At 38.3% G+C, this 17,560-nt stretch overlaps 1 protein-coding gene across 2 annotated transcripts in view; it reads right to left on the bottom strand.

Annotated features, from left to right (window-relative positions):
- LOC129556658 (ankyrin repeat domain-containing protein 26-like) overlaps positions 1–17,560 on the bottom strand; it is a 110,037-nt gene that overhangs the window by 39,559 nt on the left and 52,918 nt on the right. The window contains exons 18-22 of one of the 2 annotated variants that reach the window (XM_088844268.1): positions 14,393–14,463; positions 13,543–13,634; positions 2,460–2,677; positions 1,101–1,266; positions 880–1,002 (exon numbers count right to left, since the gene is read on the bottom strand). In XM_088844268.1, the coding sequence (XP_088700394.1) occupies positions 880–900 (21 nt within the window). In that variant the 5' untranslated portion in view covers positions 901–1,002; positions 1,101–1,266; positions 2,460–2,677; positions 13,543–13,634; positions 14,393–14,463. Of the gene's footprint in view, positions 1–564; positions 690–879; positions 1,003–1,100; positions 1,267–2,459; positions 2,678–13,542; positions 13,635–14,392; positions 14,464–17,560 lie in introns of those variants that run through there. The other variant, XM_088844267.1, reaches the window with a different exon arrangement.

The following is a 17,560-nucleotide window of genomic DNA, read 5'->3' as shown; positions in this document are numbered from 1 at the left end:
TGTTTAGATGCCAGTGATTCACTTATGCTTAGAGGTAGAAAAACTTCGTTGGGTACAGCAGAACTTGGAAACGATTATGAACCATTGCCAACTGAAATCAATTAGAAAAGAAGTGAAACATCTCAAAGAATACTGCTGGATACTTGCCAATAAGATTTCATTTCTAAAGTAGAATTTAAATGCAGCCTTCAAGAAATTTAATAATTTAGTAAGTATCTCTTAAAATCAAGAAATCTGGGACAAAAAAATCATAAAACTTCTGTCTCCTTTATTAGCACAGCTAATTATGACTTTTACTTAGTGTGCATTAAGTCAAATAAACAAATCAGAAGTTCACCAAATTAAAAACAAAGATCATTCATATCAGAAACCTGACACCCAGGGGAGAAAAGATAATAGAACTAACCTCAGTCAAGTACATCTCCATGCTGTTATTCAAAGGGCGTGGAACTGAGGAAGAAAACTATACATTTGCTCTTGGAGTAAGATTTCCATTAAGCACTAAAGAAGGGTCATTCATATCAGAAATCTGAAACCCAGGGGAGAAAAGATAATAGAACTAACCTCAGTCAAGTACGTCTCCATGCTGTTATTCAAAGGGCATGGAACTGAGGTAGAAAACTATACCTTTGCTCTTGGAGTAAGATTTCCATTAAGCACTAAAGAAGGATCATTCGTATCAGAAATCTGAAACCCAGGGGAGAAAAGATAATAGAACTAACCTCAGTCAAGTGCGTCTCCATGCTGTTATTCAAAGGGCGTGGAACTGAGGTAGAAAACTATACATTTGCTCTTGGAGTAAGATTTCCATTAAGCACTAAAGAAGGATCATTCATATCGGAAATCTGAAACCCGTGGAGAAAAGATAATAGAACTAACCTCAGTCAAGTACGTCTCCATGCTGTTATTCAAAGGGCGTGGAACTGAGGTAGAAAACTATACATCTGCTCTTGGAGTAAGATTTCCATTAAGCACTAAAGAAGGATCATTCATATCGGAAATCTGAAACCCAGGGGAGAAAAGATAATAGAACTAACCTCAGTCAAGTACGTTTCCATGCTGTTATTCAAAGGGCGTGGAACTGAGGTAGAAAACTATACCTTTGCTCTTGGAGTAAGATTTCCATTAAGCACTAAAGGATTATTGAAATTTCCAACACAAGGGGGCTCCAGGGCTGTTTTCCTGCTAAGAGTGCTGACAAACGATTTGTTCTGTTCATTCTCCACCTCAAGTTTGGAGTTGATCACTGCCAGCCTCCCATGAGTCCTGGGGAAGATGGAAAACACAGACTTTATTCATGTTTCCCAAAATGATTTGCATTTTTAAAGTTGCCATATAGTAAATGGAACACTGAAAGCACAGAGCAGACCTCCTGTAAACAATTATAGCTGTAACCTTGTTCTAAAGAAGTACACGTGCGTCTGGGGCTCCTCAAGTCACAGTTGGGAGAAGAGAGAAAGGGAGGTGGGCTCACAGTGACACCTGCTGCCTCTGGGACACACCTGCCTCCAGGAAACAGTTCAGGGATAAAGAAACACACCATCCCACAAAGCTACTTTCAAGCATTTGCTTTCAGCATCCTTGTATACACGTTTCACTCGTGACCTTGGACAAATTAAGCTTTTGGCTCTGAGGAATCATCTAGAGGCACAATCTCAAGGGGAGGACAAGAAAGTGAATGGGTGAGACTGAAAAGAGTGAAAACAGCCCAGGAACAATCACAAGCATCCCCTGCTTTTCCAAAGTGCACTTTATGTTACTTCACTTCTAGGAAAGGCCTATGTCAGCATCTGTTTTTGATAATAAAAAAAAAAAATTGTTTTTTGAAGAGACTTTTTGATTTCATATAAAAAGGTTCAGTGTACGTTTTACAGCGAGAAGCCTCGTGCTCCCCAAGCAGGGAGACCGGCCGCATGGAGCTCCTTCCCCGGAAGCCACAGCCTACGTCCCAGCATCAAGTCTCCACAGCCCTGACCCCTGTCTGAGCACCTGTGCGCCCCGTGTGCACACTTATTTTAGGCATCGACTAGCAGCACGTGTCCTCGGGTACCTGCTCCTTTGCTGTATGCTGTTTTGGCTTATGAAAGGCTTCCTAGGAATGCTCTGCTTTCAGACAGTGGGGAAACCTGGACTAGGCACTCCAGGTGCGATCTACCCTTTCCATCCTCCACACCCCCTCCTCAGTCAGGTCACCACACTATTTTTAGCCACTCTGTGAATTATCCTGCCTTTCACCCCTGTGTTAATTGCCCCCAATGTCACAAGCATGCCTTTATGCAGTGTAGAAAAACTTAAAAGGACACAGTATTAATAGTTTGTCTTAGGCCGCCCTCTAGCAGTGACCATCTAGTTAGCTTTCACTTCCTACTAAGCTCATAAACTGCCTTCTATAAAAATTAGGCTTTAGAGACAAATTAACCAACTAAATTTACTTTCTGTGATTCTGCGTTTTGACTTACTTGTCTAGTTTACCTTCCAATGACTTTCTAACTTCGAGTTCTACTAGGTAGAGTTGCTTATATTTTTCCAACTCTGCTTTATGAGAATCTTCTTCCAAAGTTTTCACCTTGGAGAGTTCAGATTCCAAGTCGTTAATTCTGAGTTTCATCCGACTTCTTATGGAAGCATTATTCTCCTCGTGTAACTGCTCTACGTTCTTCTGAGACGCTGCCTGTATCTATGGCAAATTTTAAAAGATAGAATTTAAAAATAATCATTAACCTGGAAAATGATATTTGCTCCCTTTAGTTTTGAGTCAGAGATTCAGAAAGCAATTTTAAAGATTAAAAAGAAAGAGCAGAAGTTCAAAACAATCATCGTCACTGTGAAGTGAATTAAATGTGAATTATAAAATTAAAGAGGAATGATTGTTATAGTGATGCTTATATAATCTAATAATTCTAAGAATAAGAGGATCAACTTAAAATTTTAAACATTGAACAAGACAACCTAAAACCAATTCAAGAGGATGGTGCCAGTTCTAAACCACAATATTTTCTTTTCCTCCTGGTAGTCTTCTTTTAAACCAATTGGTCTGATAAATGAAAGGGTTCTCTAGTGAGAATCATTCTGAAAGGTCAATTTGCTGATAACTATGATGGAAACAAAAATATTTAAAGGGAGAAACAAGTGCCCCTTCCTTCCAGAAAACCACCAAACCAACTACTCTAAGAGAAGCAGAGGAAACACATAAGCTGTATCCATCCAAAACGTAATTTACAATAAGGTGAATTCAAGCACATGACAGATGAACAAATTAACCTGCAAAAATAGGTTGACTTCTTTCAATTTCTCTACGAGATCCTGTCTCTCTTTCTTCAATCTCCTGTTTATACTGCTCTACTTGACTGTGTTCTATCATATTCATTTCTATATGACTTTTCAGTGTCACTACTTCTTGCTCCAACTTCTTTTTATTCTTTTCTAGTTTTTCACATTTCTTTTGCATCCCTTTCATAGATAATAACTCCTCTCGAAGAACTTGATTTTTTGCATCCAGGTGCAGACATTTTGAAGATGCAGTTTCCAGCTCTGCTGTAAGATCGTCAATCTTCAAGAATAAAACAATATTGTTTGGTAATGAGGCAAGTGGGCTGAGCACAGCCTAACTCAAGCCCAGGATCAAATAGATACGATGGTATCTGTATTGTAGAATGTAGGACCAGGGATTACTCAGAGAATCCAGAAAGAAGTTCAGACCACCAAGAGTCACAAAAGACATTCTTCACTGTCATCATCTTTGTCACACAGCAATTGCACCTGATTTTACACTCTTTTCTATTTTTTCTCCGTAAAATGACTACAAGTCACCTGTTCGAAGAATGTCTCTTACTCCTTCCCCCCATCTTAATGCCCCATGTTTTAAAGAAGTTTGAGTGATACTGTATTGAGTTATCTAGGGCTGAGTTAATAAACGCTTCCCAAAAGAAGACTGTGAAAATAAGACTCTAATTAATAAATCTTGTAAATATGGATTCTAATCCCGTAAGTCTTTTTCTGAACTATGAACAGTTTTTGCTAATTTGAACTGCATTCCAAAGAAAAATAATTCAAAAGGTTAAAGAAATCCCATCTCCTAATAGCTTAGTGAGATGATCCATACATTTGTCTGAACAAAAAATGCTTCATTCTTGTGACCATTTGTTACTTTTCACAGAACAGAACATACCAAACAAAACAACAAACAAAATTTGCAGGAATTTCAGTGACACTGAGTTGGAAAGAACTTTCCTTTAAACAGAATGATTACGCGCTACGTCGAGGTGAGTGGAGGTGATGGTATTGAAACTGTCTACACATTCTTTGACACTTCTCTGAAATTCCCTTCCCTTAAATATGTGCTGGCCTCAGTAACTGATTTCTACTGGACAGAGTCTGGGGAAACTGACTTTTGCTCCGTGGGAAAGCCCACCCTTAGCATCAGCCACCACGCTGCGAAGAAGCGCAGACCACATACTGAGCACCTTGTCAGTGTCCCCACTGACTGCCCCCAACTAATGTCCCATGCAAAAGCCAGGGCCAACTGCCAGATGTGTGCGTGAACTAATCTTCAGATGACTCTGGTCCCCACCTTTAAAACATCCCAGCTGATGCCGACTGGAAAAGAAACGTGCTGGCCTCACCCACTGAGCCTCGCCCCAACACAAATTTGTGAACAAAGTAAATGCTGTTTTGAGCCACTAGGCTTTGACATGGTTTATTATACAATTTTCTGGCAATATACTGATATTAAAAATGCCATTAAAAAAGAACTAAGAGATGTGAGAATGCCTTTTAACCTGGAGGTAGGTGAGACCTGAATGGATACAGAGAAAAAAATGAAAACCCAAAGAGCTTCATGACATTGTAAACTGAATCCTGATGGCCCTTAAAGAGGCTGCTGGTGACAGCTTCTAAGCAAGAAAATGACACTGAAACACAGGGGAAAGGAGACTCTTGCTACGAACCAGATGAAAGTAACATCAATGAGAGGGATAAGTGATAAAAAAAAAAGCGGGGGGGGGACTATGAAATACATAGGAGCCAGGCGCAGTTATACTTGGGTTCAATACCTGTATCTCCTTTACAGCATCTCCACATGGCCAGCTGTCACATGGCACTACGAGAGCAACAGCTTCTGGGCTAAGATCAAATCTAGGGTGCTGCCAGGAAAACATGGTCTCAAGGTGAAGCCTGTAGACTGTAAAACCCTTCATTAAGACCCTGGAAAGACTTAAGGTGGTGCCTCAAATTCCTTTAAAGATCTTAAGGGCATAAGAATTTTAAAGGCATCATCCTCAAAGCTTCACAAGAAGCCCATGGGACAGAGCTTCTCTCAAAAAAGATTTGTGAGGGTAGTCTCTCCAATGACATGAACCCCAATCCAATTCACAGGACACTAAAAGCTTTAAAGAGAACCTTGGTAGCAAAGAAACAGTGCTTTGCCTAACAGAGACGAAGACACACAAATGAGAATAGGCCTTTGGGATTTTCTTAGAAGTTCAATGAGGAGGAAGCTGGCTTAAGAAACACGACTCAGCTACAGACAGAGGTCATTTCTTATGAAAAGGACAGCACACAGAGCTCAGAGGGTAGAGCAAAGGAGAAGCACTCCTAAGGGCAGGTCCAAGTCCTCATCAAAGAGCTGGCAGCATCAAACCGGACCTCAGAGCTGCTATGCACTATGGTGCCTCCCGTTTCCCATTTCTGAACTGGAGAGTCTAGTCATCCGGCAGAATGGTGGGGGTGTGGGTGGCAGATATCTTGTCCCTTTACTTCTCAAGTCTTAGTACTGAGAGGGCTGTGCTCACAGGGTCACACTCTAGAAATCACACCCAGAAACTGCATCCCCGTGTGCCACCTGTACCTGATGCAGATGGGGAGACCTCGACTTGAGCCCGGGCCTGACGCTGTAACCACTGAGACTTGGGAGGGAATGGGCAGGAAGAAGGGTTTGTTTCATTGGAAGGAATATAGACACTGTGGCCAGTGAGTCACTGTGCTAGTGTTTCAATGCACCCACGGGCTTTAACAATTTATTCTGTAAAAAAGGCAGACCATAGGCCAAGTATAAACGACTTGCTCCTACTGAACAGAAGATGATGAAAGTGATGCTGTGTGCACTGAGAAGCGAGGTTAGACAAGGCAGCAGAGCTTCTGCCTGGCTCTCAACCTGGGAACCAGGCTCCATGCTGAGAGTAAGCCCAGGCTGCAAAGAGAGCCTAGGTGTCCAGGGTAGGTGTTTCACTTGTCTGCCTTCACCAAAGTCCAGCCAACCACAGATACCAACTATCAGACGTGGGAATGAACACACCTGCACCCGATTCCAGCCCCCAGACCTCGAGCTGCCCCATCTGAAGCCAAGGGGATGAGAAGCCAGCTGTCCTGGCCACCTTTTCCTAAGTGTGGATTTTGAATAAAACTAATGTTGTTTAGTGAAGCCACTAAACTTAAAGCTGATTAGGAAAGAACAGAAAAATGGATTTTTGAAAAAGAGAAAATAAAGGAACTTAACTTAAATGCAGGTAGAAACTGGTCTTCTATAAACTGGAATATAATAAAGGGTGAGACTTTTAATGACAAACAATGTGGATGAGAAGAAGCATATAACTAGAGGAAAGACTTAAGAACGCTTCAGGAAGAAGTTTTTCAGGGTTCCCTTCAATTACAATTTCTTACAAATAGGCACGTGTGTCTCCTGCCTTGAGACACTTGAGAATTTTTGCTCAAGTTTGAAAACAATAAAGACTAGTAAGCAATGAGACATATGATTTGAACTATAAGAAGTAACTTGAAATACTTTAATTCCAAAATCAGGATTTTGACCTCAACTCAATTTACTGAAATTCTAAGAGATGGGTAGCTTTGAGCAGTTACTAACCCAGAACTCAATCTTCACTGTCCTCAGAGAAATAAAACACCACGAGATGCCACTTCATACTTGCCAGGATGGCTATACTCACAGAGACAAGTAATGACTAGTGTTGACAGGAATGTATAGAAATCGGAACGTTTTACACACTTTGGATAAAAATATAAAATGACGCAGCCATGCTGGAAAACAGTATGGCAGGTCCTCAAAAGGTTAAACAGAGTTGCTATGCAATACAGCCATTCTATTCATAACTGTATTCCCAAAAGAAATGAAAAAATATTTCATTAGACATAAATGTTCACAACAACATTACTGACATTAGCCAAAAAGTAGAAACCCGCCCAAAGGTCCATCAGATGATGAATGGATAAATAAAATGTGGTACGTCCATACAATAGAATATTATTGAGCAATAAAAAGCAAGGAAACACTGATACATGTTAGATGTACCTTGAAAATATTATGCTAAATCAAAGAAGGCAGTCACAAAGGATCCCACACTGTGTGATTCCACTGACACGAAATGTCCAGAAAAGGGACATCTACACAGTCAGGGAGTGGAGTCATGCTTCCCTCAGGCTGGGAAGATCAGGAAGGGAAAACTGGCACAGGGTGATTACGAAAAGCTGTAAGGTTTCTTTGGAGGGTGATGAAAATGTTCTAATGTGGTAATGCCTGTTTAACCCCTTAAACACAATAGTTACTGAACTGTAGAGTTTAAATGAATGAACTGCATGGTATGTTCGTTAGATTTCAACAAACCTGTCACCAAAAACAACGGATGCTTTGGGGTCATTAATGCTGTGCTGCTCAGCTTCAGACCACCAGCCAGGGTTCAAGACAGAGAGAGTCAAGAGTGTGCCCTTTTTATCTAAAAATGGTATAGGGAAAAGCTGTCTTTTTCACTGGTGTCCAACCTAAAAAATTAATAGACAAATCTGTGTTTCACTGCTCAAAGCATGGAATGATTTACATTTCCCCAAATTAAGTGATTTTGGGGTTCTAAAACTGATGAAAAATTACCTTATGTTTTAGCATACTAATTTGAATAGCCCTTTCAGTTGGACTGGCTTTTAAATCTCCATGGAAACTAAGCTCTCCATTTTCATATTCATTTAACTTCCTTCTTGTCATTTTTAAGAGTTTCCTAAATCTGTGGAAATGTATAGAATGAGTAAGTTCTTTAAGAGCAGATATTTAATAATTAAACAGATATATGTGTATCAGATAAAACAAATAAATCTATAAATTATAATCCTTTCTCATTGTTCAAATTTAATATTCCTTGAAAGCATAATAACTGAATTCTAATCTTAGATAAATATTATGAAGAAAAATTTTATCACATTTAAATATACTGTGTGTGATATATGTAATATATGAGTTCTAATAAGTTAACGTCAATTTTTAGTATGCTAGTGTGAAATATTAATTGATTATTAAATATTAGTTATAAACCAGATATCAGTATTCAAGCTAAAGATGAAGAGATATGATATATGAATGTTTTTTGAAAAGACACAAGACACGTTTGTTCCTACTGATCACAGCCTCTACAAAAAGAAAAGAAAGTAGACACAAAAAACCAACAAGATTCTCACTCAAAATTGAAAAAGAAACAAAGTCTTTGGAGCCTGAGTTAAGTGGGAAATAACCCAGGATGAGAGTTTTAGAAGGAAGGAAATCAGAAGAGAGAGAGAGTGTACCAGTCTCTTCAAGACTGTTTTAAGAGATGTAGAAATCTTGCCCAGCACATTGTTAACAAAATGCAAAGCAATGTAGAGAAAATTAAAAGAGAAAAATATTACTGAATCAGAGAAGAACCCTTTGTATAATCATCCCTTGGCATCCACAGAGGATTGGTTCAAAAATTCCCCAACACTCTGTGGATACAAAATCCACGGATGCGCAAGTCTCCCTAAGCACATCTTCCCTATACTTTCAGTCATCCCTAGATCACTCACATTAACTAATACAATGTAAACGCTTTGTAAATAGTTATAAATACAGTGTAAACACTACGGAAATAGTTGCCAGCTTCAGACCAATCCAAGTTTTGCTTTTTGGAACTTTCTCCAATTTTTTTCCCTGTAATACTTTTGATCTTGGGTTGGCTGTATCTGTAGATGATGAGGGTTAACTGTACTCAGCAAACAAACAGAAGCAGTTTTTCATCTTACTGATCAAAACATGATCACTAATTTTATTATTCTTTAAGTTACACATAGATTTCTGTATGTACATTTTATAACTAAAATTTGGGGGCAAAAAGAAAATATAAGCCAAATCAAGATACTGTTTAACGCTGTTCAACAATAACACAGGTAGGTTTTTAGATAATAAATTACTTGAATGATGAAGGGAAGGAACACAGTTAAAAGAAGGTAGGACTACCAAAAAGAACAAAGATACTTTGCAGAAGTAAAAATTCAGCATAGATGATGAGGAACAGAGAGACATTACTATATGCAGAGGCACGGCTGTTACTGTTTTAGAAACCATTCCAGATAAGTATAACCCTGCTGCACTCAAAAACATTTCAGATTGTGCCGACTTTCCACAGTAAACTTTGAAATAGGATAATGTGCTTAATTATGAAAATACATATAAAGAATGAATTTGTGTCTAAGGTTTCAATAAAATAAAATTATACTTTAATTAACAGTTGAGATTATCAGAAATATTAAAATCTTACCCAGTAATCTCTTTTTCTATATGCACTATTTTTCTTTTCTTGGTCCAAGCTATTTTTCAGAGATTTTTTAAATTCAATATATTTCTTTAATTGTTCCTTTTTGTCCTCAGACTCAGGAAAAAAAAAAAAATTTAAGGAACTTATTTTTAAACACCTAGAGAGGCTTATTCTTTCTTAAAAATATTATTTCTCATGAGTTCACAAGTTAATATGAATTTATAGTAAACATAGTTTTTAAACCTAATTGATGCCAATAACAGATTTCAAAATTGATGACTTTTCTTAAAACAACTTAAAATGATTTTTCATTTCATCATGTTTCTGGAATTTAAATTCCCAACATTTGTTTGTTAAAAACAGAGACTTTTACACATAAAATACTAAATGTTAATGAAAGATTTAAAGAGTGTCTATATTTACATTTTACTTTCTAGAGATGCTCTAAAATAATTTTCATCAATGGTTCAAGATATTCCAGGTTTGTTAAGTCACATCTTACTAAAATAATCTTTGAAAAATTCCCATGCAACCCCCATCTCTTTAAAAAAATAAAAAAAGCCAACAAATGAAAAATATATTCGTTGAGAAAAATGGTTCTATACAGATGTAGTATTCATTCTCAATGAAGAGAACAAACCACAATATTTAAAATGATTCATTCTCAAAAATCTCACAGAAAGATTTGGATTACAAAAGAAACAAAATTCTCAATCAAATCATTACTCAAATTTCTGGACTCACATAGATGTCTGTGTACCAATGTTCAAAGCATCATTATTCACAATAATCAGAAGGTGGAATTCCATTGACAGAGGAGTGAACAAACAAAATGTGGTCTATAGAAAATATTGCTTTTGGACCGTCACAATTTTTTAAATTAAAATCTTAATATAAAAGTCATTAATTTTGGAGAGACGCCCAGCTCCCGGCGGCGCAGACGCGAGAGACGCCCGGCTCCCGGCGGCGCAGACGCGAGAGACGCCCGGCTCCCGGCGGTGCAGACGCGAGAGACGCCCGGCTCCCGGCGCAACCGACCACGTGCAGAATCGTGGCTGAGAGGAGCTGCCCCGCACCCAGGGTTAGGGCGGTGGCCGAGAGGAGCTGTACCACGTCCAGGAGGCGGTGGCTGCTTGGGCACCGGAGGGCCGAGAGGAGCTGATCCACATTCAAAGCAGGAGGGGCGGCCTTGAGGAGATACCCCTCGTCCAAGGTAAGGTACAGCGGCTGCGCCTTGCTGGAGCAGCTGGGAAGAGGTACTCCACGATCAAGTGGAATATAAGAATCCAGTGTTCTGGGGAGGAAGGAACAAGATGGCGGAGGGATAAGATGGCGAGACCACTTTCTTCCCCACAAATTCATCAAAAGAACATTTGAATGCGGAGTAAAGTCCACAAAACAACATCTGAATACTGGCAGAGGACATCAGGCTCCCAGAAAAGCAGCCATTGTCTTCTAAAGGAAAGAGAAGAAATCAAGCTCCACCCACCAGAACACTGACACATGCCTCCCTAACCAGGGAACCCGGACAAGTCACCCGTCCAACCCCACACAGCGAAGAAACTACATAATAAAGAGAACTCCACAAACTGCAAGAAGAGGGAAAGGCCACCCCATGCAAAGCAATATAAGCAAGATGAAGAGGTAGAGAAATACCCAGCAAGTAAAGGAACAAGATAATTGCCCACCAACACAAACAAAAGAAGAAGATATAGGGAATCTACCTGATAAAGAATTTCAAATTTTGATGGTGAAAATGATTCAAAATCTTGAAAGCAAAATGGAGTTACAGATAAATAACCTGGAGAAAAGGATTGAGAAGATGGAAGAAAGATTTAATAAGGACTTAGAAGAAATAAAAAAGAGTCAATATACAATGAATAATGCAATAGATGAGATCAGAAAGACTCTGGAGGGAACAAACAATAGAATAACAGAGGCAGAAGACAGGATTAGCGAACTAGAAGATAAAATTGTAGAAATAAATGAAACAGAGAGGAAAAAAGAAAAACGAATTAAAAGAAATGAGGTCAATATTAGAGACCTCTGGGACAATGTTAAACGCTCCAACATTCGAATCATAGGAGTCCCAGAAGAAGAAGACAAAAAGAAAGACCATGAGAGAATACTTGAGGAGATAATAGTTGAAAACTTCCCTAAAATAGGGAAAGAAATAATCACCCAAGTCCAAGAAACCCAGAGAGTCCCCAACAGGATAAACCCAAGGCGAAATACTCCAAGACACATATTAATCAAATTAACAAAGATCAAACACAAAGAACAAATATTAAAAGCAGCAAGGGAAAAGCAGCAAATAACACATAAGGGGATTCCCATAAGGATAACAGCTGATCTTTCAACAGAAACTCTTCAGGCCAGAAGGGAGTGGCAAGACATACTTAAAGTGATGAAAGAAAATACCCTACAGCCCAGATTATTATACCCAGCAAGGATCTCATTCAAATATGAAGGAGAAATCAAAAGCTTTACAGACAAGCAAAAGCTGAGGGAATTCAGCATCACCAAACCAGCTCTCCAACAAATGCTAAAGGATCTTCTCTAGACAGGAAACACAGAAAGAGTGTATAAACTTGAACCCAAAGTAATAAAGAAAATGGCTACGGGATCGTACTTATCAATAATTACCTTAAACGTAAATGGGTTGAAATTTTCAAAAAGGCTAGGAAACAATTCTCATAGCCATCAATAGTTCAGTGTTGAGTTCATGAATAGTTTTTAAAGTTTGGGACAAACTGTAGTATTTGCTATTTAAAGTACTATTTGTAATTGGCATATTACGATGTAACACTGGTCTTCATTTCCAACTTAAAACGCCTAAAAATGCCTAACAGGTTTTTAGATTTGTGAATTTTAGTTGAAATGTATTTTACGATGTTACTAAACCTGCAGAAATATTGAAATATTTCAGAGAACTTATTCACTGTACATTTAATTTATTTTATTTATAAAAGTTATGAACTGTAGAAAGTTTTACTTGTTGGGGCAAATGCTTGTTGCTTCAAATGCTTGTTGCATTTGAAGTGCTAGTTACAAGAAAATCAAATACCTTCAATGTATAAATGCTATTAAGTTTTTAAAGGACTCTGGAGTATAAGTAAGTTTGTTTAAAGAAATTTAGTCTATTCAACCTGAATCAGCTCTGTCAAACATTAATTAAAAGCCTCATTTTAAATAAATAAATAAATAAATAATGGTGGTGAGAGGGAGGGTTGGGAAGCTGGCTGGAGGTGGAGGTGGTGAAGTTTATAAATCTAATTAAAAATGAAGTTGCATTTCCATTTTCCAAATCCACCCATCCACCAGCGTACTGTGTCACTAGACATTATGTACAATTTTACTTTGCGACAGAAACCATTACATTTAAAAATTCATTACAGCAAGGTGAGTTAGACACATGATGGATGCAGCTTTAATTCTGCCATATATTATTACAGTTAAAATGTAAATGATGAAAAATATTTTGTGCTTATCAGCATTTATGTGGAAATGTGTTTTACAGTGACATATGATGTTATATTTCTATTATTGTGATGAAAAAAAAAAGCAATACAAAAAGACGAAGTGTTTATTAAAACATGAAAAAAAAAAAGAAATAAATGGTTTTGCAGCACTGAAGAGATTATAGAAAGTAAATAAGCTAGATCAGACCTGTTTTATGTAGTAATTTTATAGTTTATTTTAATTATTTCAGTTGTAAAATATTGTTATACTGTTAATTAGTTCTGATTGTTCATATTAAACTATTGTAATGCAAAAAAAAAATAAATAAATAAAATTTAAAAAAAAGTCATTAATTTTATGAATTCAGTCGACTTCTATAAAGAGGAATCACAGTACTAGTAGCAAGCAGTATCAATTAAAAATACTATAAGCTAATCAATGAGACTTTTCACATTGTTCAAAATAGTCTTATATATTACTAGTAAAAAAATTAAAATCCTTTCTCAGTATGACAGAAATTAAGAGGTTGACTTACCGATCTTGTACTTAACAGCGTTTTCTGAAGCTGCTCAATTTTGCCCGCTTGCTTTCTGACTAGTTTGTAACTCGGCATTTTCAATTTCAAGCCTAAAATGCAGATTTTAAAGTAATTATTCTTACACATAGGGGTTTTTTTTAAAGATTTTTTTGGATGTAGACCATTTTTAAAGTCTTTATTGAATTGACTACAATATTGCTTCTGTTTTATGTTTTGGTTTTTTGGCTGTGAGGCACATGGGGTCCTAGCTCCACAACCAGGGATCAAACACACACCCTCTGCCCTGGAAGGCATAGTTTTAACCCCTGGACTGTCACGGCATTCCTTCACACATAGACTTTTAAAATACCACACTGTTTTTGAACAAACATCTGCAGGTTCAATTACATATGTTCTTAGAATTTTGAAAAGTAGATGATTTGGCAACTGTACTGTTTTTCTATTTGTGACTAATCGCCTTCCCTGGTGGCTCAGATGGTAAAGAATCTGCTGGCAACGCAGGAGACCCAGGTTTGATCACTGAGTCAGGAAGATTCCCTGGAGAAGGGAATGGCAACCCACTCCAGGATTCTTGCCTGGAGAATTCCATGGAAATAGGAGCCTGGAGGGCTACATAGTCCATGGGGTTGCGAAGGGTCAGACATGACTAAGCGATTAACACTTTCACTTTTCACTTGTGGATAATGTGCAAAATATGGAAATAATGGGGGGAAATTATGCATCGCAAAACAGCTCAAAGCTGAAATGTTACAGAGCTTCACGATAATGTGTCTATTATCACTATTGATCTATTCTCATAGTATACTGTTTATCTGTTTTATATTTTCTACGCTGCTTTAAATCGTACTTTTCGACGTGATCCTGTGTTTTCTCAGCACATCTCACAGCCTCTGAAAGTTGATCCTATGCTTCTTGCAACTAAAAAAGAAAAAACAGAAAAAACAACTGTTTTAACTACTAATAACCTGTAAATCCACCATCATTGGTTTTTGTCTCTTTTGTCTGCATATTGTTAACAGCTGCTTTCCTGACATACAGCAGAAATGAGTTCTTACAACAGACACCTTACAGTTCACAAAGTGAAAATATTTCCTGTCTGCCCTCTGCAGGTTACTGACCTCTCCTCTAGCACTCAAACACAATATCATCCATGCTTTAAATCAGATTATTTCAAATAAACACACAAATTTGTAAAATACTCAAATGGGGAAAGAAAACTACCTTATGGTAAACAAAATTTTTTTTTAATCCAGGTTCCACATCGGCCATCACTTTAAATATCCACATATGTAAATGACCACAGATCTTCCAGTGGTTAAGAGAGCTAACACTGCTGTTGGTGACAACCAGATGCTTCAGGAACTAGTGTGAGAGGCAGTAGCTACACAGGAGCCAGAAAGCGTGGGCCTGTGTCACAGTTCCACCAGTTCTGAGCTGTGTGTCCTGGAGTAAATCACTTAACCTTTCTGTATCTCAGTTTCTCCATCCATAAAATGGAGATAATGGTAGCAACAATCTCAGTGGAATGTTTGGAAGATTATATTGCGGAGTTTACATAATGTAATTTGGAGAAGGAAATGGCTCCAGTATTGCCAGAAAGAAACCCACTCCAGTATTCTTGCTGGAGAATCCCATGGACAGAGGAGCCTGGTGTGTTCATGAGGTCACAAAGAACTGGACATGACTGAGTGACTAACCACATACATAAACTATTTGGAAGAGGACGTGGCACAGAATAAGAACTGTTTGCAATTGGCCTTATTACAGTCGCTGGATTTTATCTCCAAAACAATTTGATATATCAGGCAGATGTCATGCCAACAGAAGTGGTCTTCAACACAAGTCACACTGAAATCACTCTCCATACCACTGCAAGTGGCAGTAGGGGGAGCATGAGGCCTAGAACACATGTATCCAGTATTTCAAAAATGTTCGCTGACTTCACGAACCAAGTAGCAGTGTTCTCACTTATCGTAATTTGCAACTTACTTCCTCTATGTACTACTCAGTGGACAACAACCACAGGTTAATATGCAAAGAGCACCTTCTGGATGGAGTGGTACGGAACTTACGTGACCATCAGAGTGAAGTCACTGCCATGGAAATATTCAGTTCAGTCGCTCAATCGTGTCCGACTCTTTGCGACCCCATGAATCCCAGCACGCCAGGCCTCCTTGTCCATCACCAACTCCCAGAGGTCACTCAAACTCATGTCCATTGAGTCGGTGATGCCATCCAGCCATCTCATTCTCTGTCGTTCCCTTCTCCTCCTGCCCCCAATCCCTCCCAGCATCAGAGTCTTTTCCAGTGAGTCAACTCGTCGCATGAGGTGGCCAAAGTATTGCAGTTTCAGCTTTACCATCAGTCCTTCCAATGAATACCCAGGACTGATCTCCTTTAGAATGGACTGGTTGGATCTCCTTGCAGTCCAAGGGACTTTCAAGAGTCTTCTCCAGCACCACAGTTCAAAAGCACCAATTCTTCGGCGATCAGCTTTCTTCACAGTCCAACTCTCACATCCATACATGACCAAGGGAAAAACCGTAGCCTGGACTAGACGGACCTTAGTTGGCAAAGTAATGTCTCTGCTTTTTAATATGCTGTCTAGGTTGGTCATAACTTTTCTTCCAAGGAGTAAGCGTCTTTTAATTTCATGGTTGCAATCAGCATCCGCAGTGATTTTGGAGCCCCCCAAAATAAAGTCTGACACTGTTTGGGACCAGATGCCATGATCTTAGTTTTCTGAAGGTTGAGCTTTAAGCCAACTTTTTCACTCTCCTCTTTCACTTTCATCAAGAGACTTAGTGGACAAACCTGTATTCAAATGATACTAATCGATCCTTAAAATGAGAATTATGAGCAAATTGTCTGTGAAAATGCTCTAAGTAAATAGCATAAATGGCAGTGGGAAGATGAAATCAGGAATAATTTGGCTAAAGCTCACCACTCGAGTCCCAAATTATGATTCCATGACAAATAGATGCCTTTAAAGAGTTGAGAGGCCATAAGAATAAATGATCAAGGCTGAAATTTTTCCAAATTAATTCAAATTGGCATGAATAAAACTAAAATTATACCAACAAATATGACAAAAATGTATGACAAGCTACTGAAGCCAAAGTACAATATATAAAATATAGCATCTGGGAAACCTGGAATTGACTCTCAAGATAATCCATGTAACTGAAGCTTAATTTTGAAATATTCATTCTAGGTTTGAGCATTTCATTTATCTGCTTCATCATGATACTGAAATGTGGTAACATAAAGATTAAAATGATTATCCTAACAGTAAAAGAGTAAATTACTAACACTGTCTATATTAATAATTTAGAACTGAATCTCTTAACATTTCATAAGCAATACGATGTCTCTACTCAAAGTAAAGCATCTCTTGGGTCTAATTTTTATTTGCTGGATACAAGCTGTGCTTTAAGGCTGGTTTAGAGACCATAGATTCACAGCCTACGTATTTTTTGTATTCAACTAGATTCACCATTTAGCCAGAATCAAGAATCACTCTGAAGTTTCTTTCAGGAAGTCTGAGAATTTCTCCTTCTGGATACTCACTTCTCTTTCTGCTTTCTCATTTTCGTACTAATACAGTGTCTCTTTTAAATGATTACATTCCTTGATTAACTCCGTGTTTCTCTCCTGCAGCATCAGACCCTGTTTCTCACTTTTGGCCTGAAGCTATCTCATGATCTGCTGAAACTGGTCTTGGATGCTAATGACCGTCTTCTCTTTTCTGTCGGCTTTGTTTTGTGCATCGTCCAGTTGCTGTCCGAGTACCATGTTTTCACTCTGGAGTTGAGATAATCTCTCCTCTAAGGATTCCTGCTTTCCAATATATTTATTCACTTTGCCTTGTTCGTTCTGATACATGTGTTCAATTTCCTGCTTTTGACACGCTGCTTGGCTTAGGTCTCTCTGGACACGTTCTGCCATCAAAATCTTTTCTCTGAGAGACTCTCTCGTGTGATGCAGCTTAATTTCTAGGTTATTGAACTTACCT

Source organism: Moschus berezovskii, chromosome 15 (genome assembly GCF_049115385.1).
Source record: "Moschus berezovskii isolate FMDL1 chromosome 15, NW_MosBer_1.0, whole genome shotgun sequence".
Lineage (NCBI taxonomy): Eukaryota > Metazoa > Chordata > Mammalia > Artiodactyla > Moschidae > Moschus > Moschus berezovskii.
The sequence above is the reverse complement of the archived record's forward strand: the minus strand, read 5'-3'. Positions and strand labels throughout refer to the sequence as shown.